This window comes from Euprymna scolopes, chromosome 24 (assembly GCF_053919585.1).
Source record: "Euprymna scolopes isolate OS-2025 chromosome 24, ASM5391958v1, whole genome shotgun sequence".
Taxonomy (NCBI): domain Eukaryota; kingdom Metazoa; phylum Mollusca; class Cephalopoda; order Sepiida; family Sepiolidae; genus Euprymna; species Euprymna scolopes.
Genome location: NC_136505.1, coordinates 62,641,634 through 62,658,454, shown reverse-complemented (window position 1 = coordinate 62,658,454; position 16,821 = coordinate 62,641,634). Strand labels below are relative to the sequence as shown.

At 33.9% G+C, this 16,821-nt stretch overlaps 1 protein-coding gene across 4 annotated transcripts in view; it reads left to right on the top strand.

The window, feature by feature from the left end:
- LOC145246746 (histone acetyltransferase type B catalytic subunit-like) overlaps positions 1 to 16,821 on the top strand; it is a 142,807-nt gene that overhangs the window by 34,426 nt on the left and 91,560 nt on the right. For all 4 annotated transcript variants that reach the window (XM_080108513.1, XM_080108512.1, XM_080108510.1 and 1 more), the window contains exons 4-6: positions 2,270 to 2,393; positions 7,328 to 7,469; positions 12,468 to 12,630. In XM_080108513.1, coding sequence (XP_079964639.1) covers positions 2,270 to 2,393; positions 7,328 to 7,469; positions 12,468 to 12,630 — 429 coding nt within the window. The remainder of the gene's footprint in view (positions 1 to 2,269; positions 2,394 to 7,327; positions 7,470 to 12,467; positions 12,631 to 16,821) is intronic.

Sequence of the window (16,821 nt, the reverse complement as noted above, 5' to 3'; positions counted from 1 at the left end):
CTGCTGAGTGAAAAATATCTTTTCAGCCTTTTTTTTTTTAATATAAAATGAACAAAGTTAAATTATTTAAACAATAAAAGTTTAATAGAACAGTATACTTTTTTTTATTGTTTTTAACGAAGGCTGTTTAAAAAATATCTGAAGAAATTAGAATATTTATACCTTCAAGTATCAACATAAAATTGTTGTATATTTAGAATTACACTTATAAAAAAAAAAATACAAAGAAATCTTTATGATGTACATACTCGTCATGAAACGAAGATGTCATATTCCAAAAATCACATGGGTTTGGCTAGTAACTTTTCTATTTGGCTAGTAAACAAAAATATTTAGTTGTCAAAAATAAGTTTGTCCATAGAGCTCTGGGTGTAGATAAATTTCTAGCATAGTAGAGAGCCCACTTTCTTTGTAGCAGCATTGGCAATGTCCTCAATATATTCCAATTCATGTTCCTTGTGAATGTTAAACTAAGAAATTTGAAAGATGGGCTCTCAGCTAGGCTGTTGTGTGTCATGACAATCAGTGATTGAGAATTTTTTTTTAGTTAAAGGAAAAAAGCTTAGACTTAGTAGCATTAAATGTTACCATTCACTTGTGGCCCTATAGTACTACTGACTCATCATTTTCTGGGGTGTCTGCCGTAGCCTTGGGTATGTGTAAATTTATTTTTCCCTCAAGTCTATTATAGAGCGTGATGTCATCAAATATCAGGAATAAAAGTCAACCAGGATTTTTATCTTGTGTAAGAAAGATCTTATTATATTGAGTATTTGTCCAGAAATACCATGATTTAATTTTCATGAGAAGCCCTTCATGCCAAAAAAAGTTTCGATATATCAAGGGCTACAGTCCCTGTTTCCCTGCTTTATCCAATACATTAGAGATTATGGTTAAAATATCCACAGTAGAATGGTCCGAAAGAAGCTTAGCTGTTTACAGATGGTGGACTAATACTTGATTGATTAAAGACTCAAAAGATTTTAGCGAAGCAGGAGAAGAGACTGATGCGGTGATAATTGAGCAAGTCAGTTTTTTTACCGGAATTCTTGAATATTTGTAGCACAGGTGCAATTTTCCAGCTATCGGGGCAGCAAGACTCATCTCTGCATTTGTTAGAGAGTTTGGAGAGGACAGGGGATGCTCAAATTTTGAAATATAAGCTTTCGATTGATATAAAACTTCTTTTTGTGAAGTATAAGAAGCAACAAGAACCAAATAAATTCTTGGCTAGTTCAAACCGGTTAATCTTCATTAGCATTGAAAGTTTGAAATCAGCAACAACATTAGCATCTCTGTGATTATGTTGAAGCCACCAACACTAAAGCAGATGAGAAAAATATTTCACCTACGAAGCTTTACGTGTTTGAATTAAAACGCAAGTATCCAATAAACAATCAAATTGGGACAATTGTCAAAGCTTTGTTTCAGAATGAAGGATCAACATCTACATCTTTGCATATTTGCTTCAGCCATTTTTGAAAATGATAGGATGTCCAGTGGATATTCGTTTTTTGGGCTGAATCATGAACAAAACAATGCATTATATATACACACTTGTAATAATTTGCAGATTTTTTTTTAACTTAAGGAAAGGGATTTGAATTCTTCAGATTACTATTCTCATCTTGAGTGTCATTTTCACAACGTTTCGGTCGATGTAACTTCCGACCTTCTTCAGGTATATCTTGTCAAACTCGGGAATCTGGACAGAATTTCAAACAGAACCCTTTATTTACTTCACGGGAGTAGTATGCTCTTGTTCCGTCAGTCATGACTGGATGGATGTCTTAAGTAATTCATAATTGTAGTTCCTGAGTTCGACATTATACACCTGAAAGAGGCTGGAGGTTACATTGACCAAAACGTTATGAAAATGATACTCAAGATGAGAACAGTAGTCTAAAGAATCCAAATAATATTAATAACTAATCCTCCTCTACAAAAAATTCAAAAACGTAAGGAGGAGGACATTAAAAGTTCCACTAATAATCTTAAACAAGTACAGAGGTTTTTAACTTTTGTTATAGGCACGTTTGATTTATTTACAAAAGGTTTTGTAGATTTATAAAATGAAATTAAAAAACTACATAATTATATTTACAAAACTTTTTAAGCAAAATGTATAAACAGACAAAACAAATATTAGAACAAAAATTTGTTGCTTGTTCAGAAAATTTTTATTTTTTGCTGTTAACTCTGACATCTGCTCCTTTCTTCATTTACTGATATCTTTGCTTTCTTTTTTTCCGCACTCTCTTCCTTTCAGAGAAAGCATTTTTGGCTACAGAGATCTGAGCTTAGATGTATATTATACGGCTGGTGCTTTGGTTACCTACTTGAAAATCAAATATATGGACAAAGTAACGCCTCAGAAATTTGAAGGGATTTGTGTAAGTATCTTACTGCAAAGTGTATCATCAGATTTTTTTTTTTTTTTTTTTTCAGTAAATCTTAGAAATTATATTGTCAGGCTTTTATGAAAATAGACGTAGTTTGTGACAAGAGCGCTGAATATGCCTAAAGTTTTGGTTGAATTAGCTCAAGAATTTTGTGATTATTTGCAAAATGTGAGTTATATAAGCTGAAATATACATTTTTATATATACATATATATATATATTTTGTTTAAATTAAAACACAAGGTTACAAAGTTTGAAATTAATTTTAAATGTCAAAAGTATGCGCGCACACATGCACACACACGCACACACAGGTTTTAGCGATCATCTCTAGAAGAGGCCTATCAGGCAGTTTGAAATAGAAACTTTAGTAGGCATCTTATTGAGATGTCTGTCTGACAGTTTGAAATAGAAACTTTAGCAGGCATTTTATGGAGATGTCTGTTTGGCAGTTTGAAATAGAAATTTTAGCAGGCATCTTATGGAGATGTCTGGCAGTTTGAAATAGAAACTTTGGCAGGCATCTTATGGAGATGTCTGGCAGTTTAAAATAGAAACTTTGGCAGGCATCTTATGGAGATGTCTGTCTGGCAGTTTGAAATAGCATTTTAATTCTTGAATGTGCAGACTGAATTGATATATCCATTCTTGTTCTTTTTTACAGCCTTGGAATGGTTTCAGAATTTACACTTATTTTTAATAGAAATTGCTCCAGACAAGGCATCAAGCCACTTGATAAAAAGAAATAAAAATTCTACTTCAAGTCAAAAACGAGCTAATGATAAGTTACAATGATTAATTACAACCCCAAAAACAGCAATTCTTTCTCTTTTGTCAGAAACATCGCTCATAATATATGAGAGCTATATTACAAAATAAGAGAATATTTTATTAAAACATGAATCATTTTTAAATAAGTTATTTGCTAAATTTTCTTCATGAAATTTTTTAAAATTGTATAATGCCCGTTTTTATGACCATTTTCTCATTTTCAGTGTTACATCCGATCTATAGATGCAACAATTTTAGAAATCTATATATCCATACAATTACGTATGTGATTGTTTGGGATAAACTATGAAGCTAATTAACTGATCCTTGTAGATTTTGCAACACTTTCTAGGTGTTGGGATTGGTTGTATTTACTTTGTTTTTAATTTAGTTGCCCTTGAAAATTGACATCAGTTAAAAAATCTTTTCTTTTGGGTAATTTAAAGAATGACGAGAGGTATGATATAGGTACAATCTCATTTGAGCTTTAGGATCTTAAGACTCCTTACTTTTCTAGAATCAAAATCATAACAGATTTCAATTAGAATAAGAATTATAGACATGAGACTATTAGAATATATATATCTTGAATTTTTTTTTTTTTTTTTTTTTTTTTTTTTTTTTTTTTTTAAATTTTATTTTACTAGCCAACCCATATTCTGGTGTTGCCTAGGAAATTAACTGAAAAAATTCCATACTCTAACCTTGAACTACTAAATATTATTACTAATTATAACAACAATAAGATTAACAATAATAGGTTACAAGAATTAAACCAAATAATGTACCTTATTAATTTTGTGGATTTTATTTTACTTGAATAGTAGTTTTTTTCGTGATTTCTGCTATATTTATGTTTTTCATTTTTCAAACAGTTTTCATCCACAACAAAAAACTTCATTGGTAATTATTTTATTAACTAACAGTTCAGCCCGGCTTTGCGCTGGCCCTATGTACTGTTCATAACTTGCCCTACGTGAGAATATATAAGATTTTAAATGTTTAGACCAAAATTTGTCTGAGTAATTTCGTAGAGTCCGCAGAGGTAAATTTTTTTTAACTTTGACCCTAATTTTGACCCCATAAGATTTATTATTTTGGTCTCAAATCAAAATACAAAGTTTTACTCATGTCCAAGTTACCTACATCTAAAATTTCAAGTCTTTAGACTCAAAATTGGAAAAGGAATTTGGTAGAATCTGCAAAGGTCAAACTCTTTCAACTTTGACCTTTTGGCAGCAAAATCTTCGCCCCAAAACTGATTAAAATGCTTGCCGAATGTCTGAATATCCGTTATGTATAAATTTAAAATGTTTAGACCTAAAATTAGCTGAGTAGTTTATTAGACACCGCAAAGGTAAAATCTTTTGAACTTTGGCCCCTTAGCAGCTCAAATTTTTTACCCAAACCGATTAAAAAGTTTGCCCGATCTCTGAATACCCTTTATGTAAAATTTCAAAGGTTTAGACCAGAAATTGGCTGAGTAATTTGGTAGAGACCACAGAGGTCAAATCTTTTTAAACTTTGACCCCAATTTTGACCCCTTAACATTTATTTTTTGGGGCTCAAATCAAATTAAAAAGTTTGATCCATGTCCAAGGAACCTACATTTAAAATTTCAAGTGTTTAGACCCAAAATTGGCAGAGGAGTTTGGTAGAGTTTTCAAAGGTCAAATTGTTGAACTTTGACCGCTTCACAGCCAAATTTCTGTCCGCAAACCAATTGAAAAAATTTTCCCAAATTTCAATACCCTTTATGTCAAATCTTGAGTCTCTAGACCGAAAATTGACTGTTATTTCGTAGGGAAATGTACACGCACACAGACATTTTGACTTTTATAGATATATAGATAAATCCCTTCTTATTTAGGCCAGTAGTCACTTGAGGATAAAGATTAATGGTACGGGTGGATTTAAAGAATAAGAATGGAATTAACAAAGTTTGATTACTTATAAGGATAGTTTATGACACATACTTGTTGACATTGAGTTTGAAGACGACCCTGTTCTAGTCTACTAGTAATGTGTCCATACATGGGAAGCTTTTGGAAAGAAACTATGTTCATGGAAATTCTATTTGATGTTAGGCACACAGAAATAGAAAATAATGTTCTTTGCAGTTGTGGTAGTAAGATGAATTCTCATGCATTAAGATTTTATATAAGTGAAACTTGGTATCTCAAAATCAACCTAAAGAAGAATTAGATGTGATTGATTCTAAATGCCTAAGAAAGATTCTAGGGATCATATGGAGTGATCAAACTACCAACTAAGAAGTTGGAGAGCACCCTAACCAACAGGAGCTGCTAGAAGCAGCTTATCCTACCTTGACAGAGTTCAAAATAGACTTCGTAGCTTAGTGGGGGATGCCCTTTTCTCTTCCCTGCTACCTCTTTCCCACAAAAGAGACGTTGCGAGCCTGTCTCTGCTTTATCGTTATTTTCATGGTAAGTGCTCATCTGAGCTTCAATCTATGGTTTCCCCCTTGCCAAACATTCACAGAAAACACTCGTCTAGCCAAAACCACTATCAATAATTTCCCACACTCTTTATCTGTGCCTAAACCTAAATGTAGATTCCATGAGCAAAGCTTCTTTCTTAGAATTGCACGCCTGTGAAACTCTTTTCCGTTTGCCTGCTTATGTTTACTACGCTATAATCACCTGGACTAAATGTATATCCATTAACCCTTATCCTCAAGTGGCCTCTGGGCCTTGATAAGTGATTTTTGTGTAAAAAAAAAAAAAAGAAAAGCTAGCTTTGACATCTCCCAGAGAGAATTGCCAACCAAATGCTCCAATGGAACCCTAATGGAAAAAAGAAGAGGAAAACCAAAAATTAACTGGAAGCAGACAACTGAGGGAGATTTGATTACAACGAGAAGAAATTGTGGATTTGGCTTCCGATCAGAAACGATTGTATACTTTGACTGCCTCGTGCATGGTAGGATGCAGGTTCCTAAGTCTATGAAGTCCTTTCAAGAAATTTCCAAACTTTTTTGTACAGGCATTTTAAATTGTTGTAGACGCTTGCGAATTCTGTATGTTATTTCTAGACATCTTACGAAATGACTGACCAATTTTTATGACTTCAGGTTCAAATGAACATCTACAGCAGGAACCGGAATATACCCTACTAAAGCCTGATTGTCACAGCTGGTGAATTTAAAAATTGCAATTTGGACATGAGGACACTTTAGACGAACGATATGCAATAAAATTCTGTTTTAAACTTGGAAAACATGCCACAGGAACGTATTGAATGATTCAGACTCTTGTTGGACCATCTTGCATGAATCGCGCATCAGTTTTTGAGTGGCCTAAGAAATTCAAGGAAGGCAAGTAGTCTGTGAAGGATGATGCAAGGAACTGAAGATGCAGAAGATTTGCACAGTTTGTCCCAAAGGTGCTTCATCCTTGTCACAAACTATTTGACCAAGAGGGGCATCAAGACAGTTCCTTAGCCTCCCTAAAGTCCAAACTTTGCTCCGTATGACTTTTAGTTATTCCCTAAGCTCAAGGAAAACAATAGAGACTGGAGAAGTCTAGGACGACTGAAAACAATGCTGAGATAAGTGGAGCACCTGGAAGTCCCAAATAGTCACCCATTTAGTACTGACCAGGTTCAACATTGCTTAACTTGAGTGATCCAGCTAGAACCGGTGTGTCACCGTAATTATGCATGTAAACTTAAGAAAAACATGCGTGAAAGTTTTAGCATTATCGGAATAAATAAAATCACACAATATCAGATCCTATTCATTTTGTTTTGATTTTACTTATTCACATAATGTTGACACATTTAAAGCATGTTTTTCTCAATTTTATGTGCATAATACTAAATGGATTTTAATTTGAAATGATTCGTCACTTATTGATATATGAGAACAACAACATAAAACCATTTTTAATACTTATATGGGATTTTTCTTGCATTCTGCTTTGACCTGTAACGTTTGCCAATTTTTTTTGTGTAAAGAAAATGTTTGGTTTGTCATTCTTTTCATTGGTTTCCGTTTTTGTAACTGAAATAAAGCGGTTTTATTTCATAGTTACAATTTCACTATCATTCAAGATTGATCCCGTTAAATGATTGTTTTTTTTCTCAAAGTTAATTATTTCTTTTCCTTTTCTTCGTCCAAATCTTGTTTTTAGGCTGACGATGTTGAGAAGCCGATCGCTGAAATGATGACTTCAGGTTACCTCACGAATATTGATGAGTTTGTCAGTGTTCTTTCTAAGGAAGAGATGTTCCGACCACCAGGAGAATTGGTGCATTCCTACAAAACAGAACACGGTAAAACCTCTTATTACTGTCAAACACAAATAATTTCTATATTTGTCAATCTATATCTATATATAAAACTGAACGTGTCTGTGAGTGTACATTTCTCTACACAATAACTCTGTCAATTTTAAGTCTACAGACTCGAAATTTGATATACAGAGTACTGAGATTTGGGAAAATCTTTGTGATCGGTTTTCGGACAGAAATTTGGCTGTTAAGCGGTCAGAGTCCAATGATTTGACCTTGAGAACTCTACCAAACTCCTCCGACAATTTTGGGTCTAAACACTTGAAATTTTAGATATAGGTTCCTTGGACATGGATCTAACTTAATAACTTGATTTGAGCCCAAAACAAATGGTAAGGGATCATAATAGGGGTCAAAAGTTAAAAAAATTGACCACATCTTTTTTTTTTTTTTTTTTTTTTTTTTTTGCTCAACATACACCTCCAAACACCCAGGCAATGCCGGGCTGAAATGCTAGTATCTATAAAAGTGAAAGTGTCTGTCTGTTTGTGTACATTTCCCTACACAATAACTCTGTCAATTTTCAGTCTTACAGACACAAAATTTGATATACAGGTTATGGAGATTTGTGAAAATCTTTGTAATCTGTTTTCAGCCAGAAATTTGGCTTTTAAAGGTGTCAAAGTTCAACGATTTGACCTTTGAGAACTCGACCAAACTCCTCCACCAATTTTGGGTATAAACACTTGAAATTTTAGGTATAGGTTCCTTGGACATGGATCTAACTTAATAACTTGATTTGAGCCTAAAGCAATAAATGTTAAAGGGTCATAATAGGAATCAAAGTTTTTTAAAATTTGACCTATGGTGTCTCTACCAAATTACTCAGACAATTTCTGGTCTAAACATTTGAAATTTTACATGAAGGGTATTCAGAGATAGGGCAAGGTTTTTAATCAGTTTGGGTCGAAAATTTGAGCTACCAATATATAAATGTATGTATGTATGTTTGCATGTCTGTCTAAAACTTTTGACAGAGGCGACGGATTTTCACAAGATCAGTATCGTTTTGAAGCTCGACCCTTCAGACGACAAACACCAAAAAACTGGCTGAAAACATTAATTTCTTCACCCTTAACTGGGCACTGCAGGAAAGGGTCGCTTTTTTCACTAATATTTCCGAAAGTCATTTTTTTTTTTTTTTTTTTTCATGAAAGTCACCACTTATCAAGGCCCGGAGTCCACTCGGGGATAAGGGTTATTGCGTGTACAATAATCAATGGGACAATATCATAGTAATCGTTAGTAATGGAGATTTGATAAAGTGTCTTACTTAGGGGGCGGTTCATCAAGAATTTGTTTATGTTGGACTTGAAGACATCCAAGTGGGAAACAGGCAAACGGAAGAGAATTCCACACACGTGCACTTCTAAGAAAGAAGTTTTTTTCATGGAATCTACGTTTTGATTTAGGCATAGATAAAGAGTGGAGAAAATTACTGACAGTGGTTTCAGCTAGACGGGTGTTTATTGTGAAAGATTGGTGAGAGGGGCCCAGAGATTGGAGCTCAGACTAGCACTTCCCATGAAAATAATGATAAAACAGCGGCAGGCTCGCAACGCCCCTTCTGTGGGAAAGAGGTTGCAGGGAAGAGAAAAGAGCATCCCCCACTAGGCTATGAAGTCTATTTTGTACTCTGTCAAGGCAGAATAGGCTGTTTTTAGCAGCTCCTGCCCAGATATGGCAGCAGTACTCCGTCCTTGGACGTACTTGGCTTTTGTATAGATAGAGAATTGGATCAGCAGTGAGATATCTATTGAAGCGGTAGAAGGATCCCACCATTTTTCCAGCGACTTTGGCAACAGATTTGATGTACCTGTTCCATTTCAGATCAGGAGTAAAGGTCAATCCCAGAAGCTTGTCAAAACATGGAGCCTCCCCAAGATGAGAGCCATCCATTTCAATTGATGCCAGATGGGGATCAGAGCGTTGATAATGTAAAGATAGAAGCTTGGTTTTAGATGCATTAAAAGTAACCAGTCACCTCTTCCCCATTGTACCACGTGCTCAAGATTAGAGGAGAGAGAATCAGAGAGAACTTTGTCATTTACAGCCTTTGATGTGTTGCCATAGATGGTTGTGTCCTCAGCATAGATGTCAACGAATGATTTAAGTATGTGTTTTGGAAGATCATTGATGTAGATCAGGAAGAGAGTTGGTCCCAGGCTGGACCTTGAGGGACAGCAGCATTAATAATGTGGGCTTCTGATTTCTGCCCATCAACCACTACTTTTATGAGCCTATCAGAGAGAAATGATTTAATGATTGAGAAAACCTTTCCAGTTATACCGTAGCTGGAAATCTTGTGAAGTAGGCCTTTATGCCATACCTTATCGAAGGCCTTTAATATGTCAAGAGTAATTGCCCTAGAAAGGAAGCCTTTGTCGAGAGATTCACTAATCCTATGAGATATAACCGTTAGCACATCTGTAGATCTAGCAGAACGGAAACCATATTGCATGTCACTAAGGTTATTTCTGCTGAGCTGGTTGACTACTTTTTTAATATGGATTCCAGCAACTTACTCATGACACACAGGAGACTTATTGGTCTGTACTGAGAGGGACATGACCTGTCACCTGAATTCTTAAATACAGGGCATACTGATGAGGTTTTCCAGTGTGTTGGGAAGCACCTCTCCTTAAGGCAACACTTAAACAGTTTTGTAAGTATGGGAGAAAGTTCTGGTTGAAGCTTTTTTAACCCTATAATTGGAATCCCCTCTTTTCAATTGTTTAGCCTTAATTTAAACCTATGTCACTTCTGGTTTGACGGTGGTCGCAATAGCAAAGACGTCACATTTTTTCCCCATTCTTTTCCTCCTTCGTGGTACGGGTTTGAGCCTACCTTCCTACTACCTTTTTTTTTTTTTTGCTCAACACACACCTCCAAATACCCGGGCTAGTTATAACAAAAGAATATGTAATCATAGGTATGATTTCTCCATGTACAATATATATATCTATAAAAGTAAAATTGTCTGTGTGTGTGTACATTTCCCTACCAAACTACTCTGTCAATTTTCAGTCTACAGACATGAGGGGTATTGAGATTTGGGAAAATCTTTTCAATCGGTTTTCGGACAGAAATTTGGCTGTGAAGCGGTCAAAGTTCAACAATTTAACCTTTGAAAACTCTACCAAACTTCTCCGCCAATTTTGGGTCAAAACACTTGAAATTTTAGATGTAGGTTACTTGGACATGCATCAAACTTCTTAATTTGATTTGAACCCAAAACAATAAATGTTATGGGGTCAAAAACTTTTAACAAATTTGACCTCTACGAAATTACTCAGCCAATTTTTGGTCTAAACATTTGAAATTTTACATAGTGTATTCAGACATAAGATAAGCTTTTAAATTGGTTCAATGTTCAAAAGATTTGATCTTTGCGGTGTCTAGCAAACTATTCAACCAATTTTAGGTCTAAACATTTTAAATTTTACATAAAGCCTATTCAGACATGCAACAAGCTTTTTAATTAGTTTTTAAGCGAAAATTTTGCTGCCAGGAGGTTAAAGTTAAAAGAGTTTAACTTTGCAGACTCTACCAAATTTCTAAATACTTGAAATTTTAGATTTTAGATGTAGGTTACCTAGACATGAGTCAAACATTTTAATATATATATATATGCACATAACAGTACATAAGGCCCGAGCAAAGCTGAAACTGAACTGCTAGTATATATATAAATTCCAGATTAATATTTTTCAGAGGTAAAGCAACCAATGAAGCTTTAATAAGAGTGCTCAATACCAAAGTAGGGCATATATACTTTTTATTCATATTACATAAGCATCAATGTCACTACACTTTGATGAGCCTCTTTCAGTCAGCTAGTTACAAGTATAGAGACTTCTTCAGGCTATATTGCTTATACAAAAGTTTAGTCCATCACATATATATATATTCAGTCACAAAGGAGACCACAACAAAGAATAGGAAATAACTCCAATTTGTTTTTTCTTTGTAGCAACATTTATTTCCTCCTTCTCCCTTTACTGCTGTAACGTCTCTCACATAATCATCATCTCAAGCGTCCTTCACGCCTCGCATGTGATCACGAATGTTATCCACGTCTCTCACCTGATCGTTCTCTTCCTCATAGTTTTTTGTCTTTACCAGTGATTCGTTTCGCATGCATTTATATCCATGCTATGTTACAGTCATGCCAAAGTTATGGTTTTTTTTTTTTTTGTGGTTGTTTTTTTTTTTTTTTTTTATGTTTTCAGCTCTATTTATACAAAGTCCAAATAAGTCAGTTGGTAGAAATTGAAAATCTCAAGCTTTCTGTTTCCAGCCATGGCATTCACTTTATTTGTTGGCAATTTATTATTTAACTATTAATGCAACATTTTCCATTTCTAAAAGTAGGTAAGATCTCTGATATTTCAAAATGAGACAAATTCCGTAGTTTATTTATTTACTAGCGTTGGGACGATTTATTGGAATTGGAAAAATTGGGACTTTTGGCAGTATCAGAATTGGAAAAATTTGTGCCTATTTTCCAGTGCCAAAATCAATTCCTTTAATTATTTAAAACAAAACCTTTCACTGCTTGTAATAATCAAATAACAAATATTTATTGATTATAAATGACCAGCAAAACTTATAGACCCCCCCCCCATCCACATGTGTGTTTTTACGTTTGAGAATATATTTGCTCATTTAACATGGGTTTTTATAGTAACCAGGGAAAAATAGCAACTTTATAGTTAAATATTTAGAGATTTATATGGAATCTGTAATCGTATTGGAATCTGGGGAAAAATATGAGAATTGTCCCATCACTAGTACATTAAAAACAATTGTGGCAGACAGACAAAATCTCTTTATATAAAAAATTTTTTTAAGAAATAAAAATGTTAAAGAATTACTGAGTTCTAAATCCAATTTCTCAAATTGCATTTGTTTTTAATTTGAAGTTTTTACATGTTCCCAATTGTCTGAAAATGAAAATATGATTCTTTTCTCTTTCAGGAAAAGATAATAAAGCGACAACGTTTGAAGTCTACAAAGCGTCGATTGAAGATACGCCAGATTTTAGAAAGTATCATGAGAGATTACAAACGTTCATTTTGTTTTTTATTGATGCTGCTTCCTACATTGATGTCGACGACAACCGATGGACATTCTATTTGTTGTAAGGGATTCAGCTTGCTCTTTTACGCTACCAAATAACCAATCGCACCTGAAAAAAGATATAAAAGATGTCTTTAAATCTTAATTATATGTAAATTTCGCCCCTGAAAAAGATATTTTGCTTGTTTTTTTGTTTTTTTCTTTTAAAGAAAGTAGGTGCTTCTATCTTATGATAAAAAAAAATATTGAATTTCAAGTAAAACAAATGGTACCTACGTAATTGCCATGTCGCAAATAGTAACATATTCAAAAATTATTTTTATTAAGTGTAAAGTTGCATGAAAACGTCTATTGTGTGTGTGTGTGTGTGTGCGCGCGCGCACGCACTTGGGGGGGGGTACAAGTGCACTGAAGAAGACGTTTGATTGTTTACTAAAGAAAGAAAAACATTGTTGAACCCAAGAAACATCTATTTCTCCCTCGAACCGCATCTAAGTATTTTTAATCAAATATTTACTTTGCTATAAGTACACTAAATAAAAATTGTATATATTTTGAAAATTCAACCAGGGTGACTTTTTTCGTTGCAAAAGTTGCTTTTGTAGTGTTCATCTACATTATACTAGCGGTGTTGCCCGGGTGTTTGGGTGGTGTAGCAGGGATGCTAAATTTCGCCCACAAAAAGATATTTTGCTTGTTTTTTTGTTTTTTTTCTTTTAAAGAAAGTAGGTGCTTCTATCTTATAATAACAAAAAAAATATTGAATTTCAAGTAAAACAAATGGTACCTACGTAATTGCCATGTCGCAAATAGTAACATATCCAAAAATTATGATTATTAATTGTAAAGTTGCATGAAGATGCCCGGGTGTGTGTAGTAAGGAACCCTGGGTGTGTGTAAAAAAAAAAAAAAAAAAAAAAAAAAAAAAGTGATAGTAGGCAGGCAGTAAGGCGAAGTTTTAAAAAAAAAAGTGATGTCTTATCTGCTGTCTCCATCGCCCGACTAGAAGTATGGAGCATTGAAATTAAGTATAGTCAATCAAAAAGAAGGTGATTACTTGCTAAAATGTTGGCGAAAAAAGCGACCCCTCCTTGTAGAAAACTGCTCAGTTGAGGGTGAAGGAATGAATGTTTTTGGTCAATTTTTCGATATTTGTCATCTGAAGGATGGGGCTTTAAAACGATACCGAAATGGTTAGGATCCGTCGCATATGTTTTTGCAAGACTTACAAACACACACACACACACACACATATTTTGCCCTTTTTATTTATATATATATAATTTTTTTTTTTTTTTTCGTTTGTCTTTCTGTTCCTTTTTTTTTTTTTTTTTTTTTTTTCTCGGAAACTACTGGTTGAAATTTTTATGGAATTTTGTTATTAATAAGGTGCAACAAACTATTATGGTATCCGCTCAATGCACAGTTAGGAATTAGTATGCAATGCAAAAATGAGAACATATAATCATATTTAACCTTATGCAACCATCAATAAAGCACTCATTCTAAGTCAACAGGTTATAACTTTTGCATGTTTTTAACAAAAGTCAGAGATTAAATCAGACAAAACGTCACTAAAGATGAGAACAGTAATCAGAGTAATACTAATATGAATCCTAATCTCACAAATTCAGAAATCCAATCACCGCCTCAATAGGAGTCCAGAACTGGGAGCATGTCTTTTCCACAAACGTCGGTAGGTGGTGACGATCAGGCTGACTTTGGTTTTGTGAGAGATCAATGTATGACCAAACAAAGTAGTCCTACAGGTTTGGATTGGGGGTGGTAGAGAATCAATGAGACAAAAGTACAAAGTTGTAGCACTCCTTTTGAAATCAAACTGGGGTCTTTTTGGACTTGTGGGCTGGCTCCAAATCCTGCTGAAACACCCAGGGTCTGCCAACAGCCACCTGATTGCACCAACGGATAGCCACACTCTTCAGCACATCCAAGTACACTTTGTTGTTGACTTGAAAGTCAACTTTGAAGATGTAAGGTGGCATGATGTGGCCCTCACTTGAAACCACACCAAAAACCGTAAGCCTGGCTGGAAACTTTTTCATCACTCGGGGTATGTCCTTGTTATTCGTGGTAATCCAGCAATGCATTTTGAGGGTGTTGGCAATGGTCCTGCTGTCATAACTTGGATCGGTAGCGAGCATAAGTTGTACAACAACACATCTCTGATCTTGTTCGTTGAACATTGTGTTTCTTTCGGAGATGATAGAAGGCTCCTATTGCTCTTGGGATTTGTACACAACTATAGATAGTCTGCAACAAAAAATGAAAACCAGTTTTCATTAAAGAGAAATTAAATCATGTCGTCTTTTCTATGACAACAATTTTATCATTCCACACTGTGTGTGTGTGTGTGTGTGTGTGTGTATATATATATATATATATATATATATATATAATCGTAATTTAAATTTTATTATGTGAAATGGTTAAATTTCAAATCTAGAATTTTTATTATATGTAAGACAAAGAATATATTTCAATAAGTACATCTCCTTAACCTATAGGTTTTCGATGCCTACCCATCTCCTCAGAGGAGAAAATATTAGCAAATATTATAATGGTTTATACCTACTTTGCTAAATACAATAAACATAGATCATAATTTAAAGTTTTTAAATCATAGAGTAAGGGAAATTATATATTGGTTCAAAATGAAAAGGATATTGATATAATTTATTTGCTCTATCTAGTATATTGAGCAATTTTTATTTAGCTGGGATTGTCTTTATAAAATATTACAGCCAATATTTTGTAAGACCAATAATCACTGGATTTCCATACCAGTAGATTTATTGCATTACATTGTTCTGAAGTATGTGTGTGTGTGTGTGCGTGTGTATGTATATATATATAATATATATATATATATATATATATATATATATATATATATATATATATATATATATATATATATATAAGAAATAATGGTCTGAATCCAGAACACGAAAACAACAATGTATGGGTCACTAATCAACTGATCTTTTTATTGGATAAGGCAAGGGACTTACTTTTCTTGACTAACCGCAATGTTTGTAGTTTAATTTACTTAATTAAAACTGATGTATAACTCATTTGGTTATGATGCTCTTATTTAAATCTTAACTTGGTGTCATCCTCCCCCATACTGATGATGAAATTGAGAAGTTGATATTGTCTCTGAAACAATCGTACACAAAATTTTCAGATTATAATTTTCTTGTTTAGAATGGGTATTTGTTTGCAGTTATCTTGTTAGGATATTTTTGGTCATTATCATTAATATTTGATGGTTATAAATGGGGGAAGGGGAGGAAGATCAAAATTATCTATAAATATAAAAGCGAAAATGTATGTATGTGTGTTCGCTTTTTCTGTATGTCTACAAAAGGCTTTTTTCAGAGAAGCGGTCGGTCAGTCGCTTCACAACTTTTTAAAACTTTTTATATCCCATATAAACCGTAATATCTCACAGTTAACAACAAAGCTCGCCTGTCTATTTAATTTGCTCGATTTCGGGAAGATAAATATTCAACATTTGTCGCTCGCCGCATGTGGGTTAGTCTTTTTCCTATAACATCTTTGGAAAATACTATCCCGCAGTCAAACTTGCCCTCATTAACTCATTAAAACGGGCACCTGCCAAATCCAAGTAATTAAATAAAGTCAAACGTGTTCCCGTTAGCATATCGCAGTGGGGCAATCGTTAACGTCGCACGTTTTTTTTTTTTTTTTTTTTTTTTTTCACACTTTAATTTACAACTTTGCCTCAAGGGTTCGGGTTCGGGTTCGATCCTCAGACTTACTTTTTTTTTTTTTTTTACCCCCACACCCCCGGAGTTTCCACACACACCTACAAACACCCGGGCAACGCCGGATACCCCTCGCTAGTTTTATATAATTAAACAAGCATTAAGAATGATCTCTCCTTTACAAACCTGAAGTAGATACTCCTATTCATATTAAAATTGGGGGGGGGGTAACAGGTGCTTGTGCAGTATAATTCAATTCCAAACATATTTTAGGTCAAAAACACTATCATATGCTTATGCATCATGTCAAAATTAGTAAAATTACAAAAAAAAAATGGAGTAAAAAATTAATTAAGAGCAAAAAATTTTATCGAATTATAACGCTTTATCATATTTGTTAATGTTCAAGAGTTCTTAAAATCCAAAGGAGGTAACTGCGGTCCATGATTTTGACAAAATATTAAAATCAGCCATTACAAAATAAAAAATGTCAGATTGCT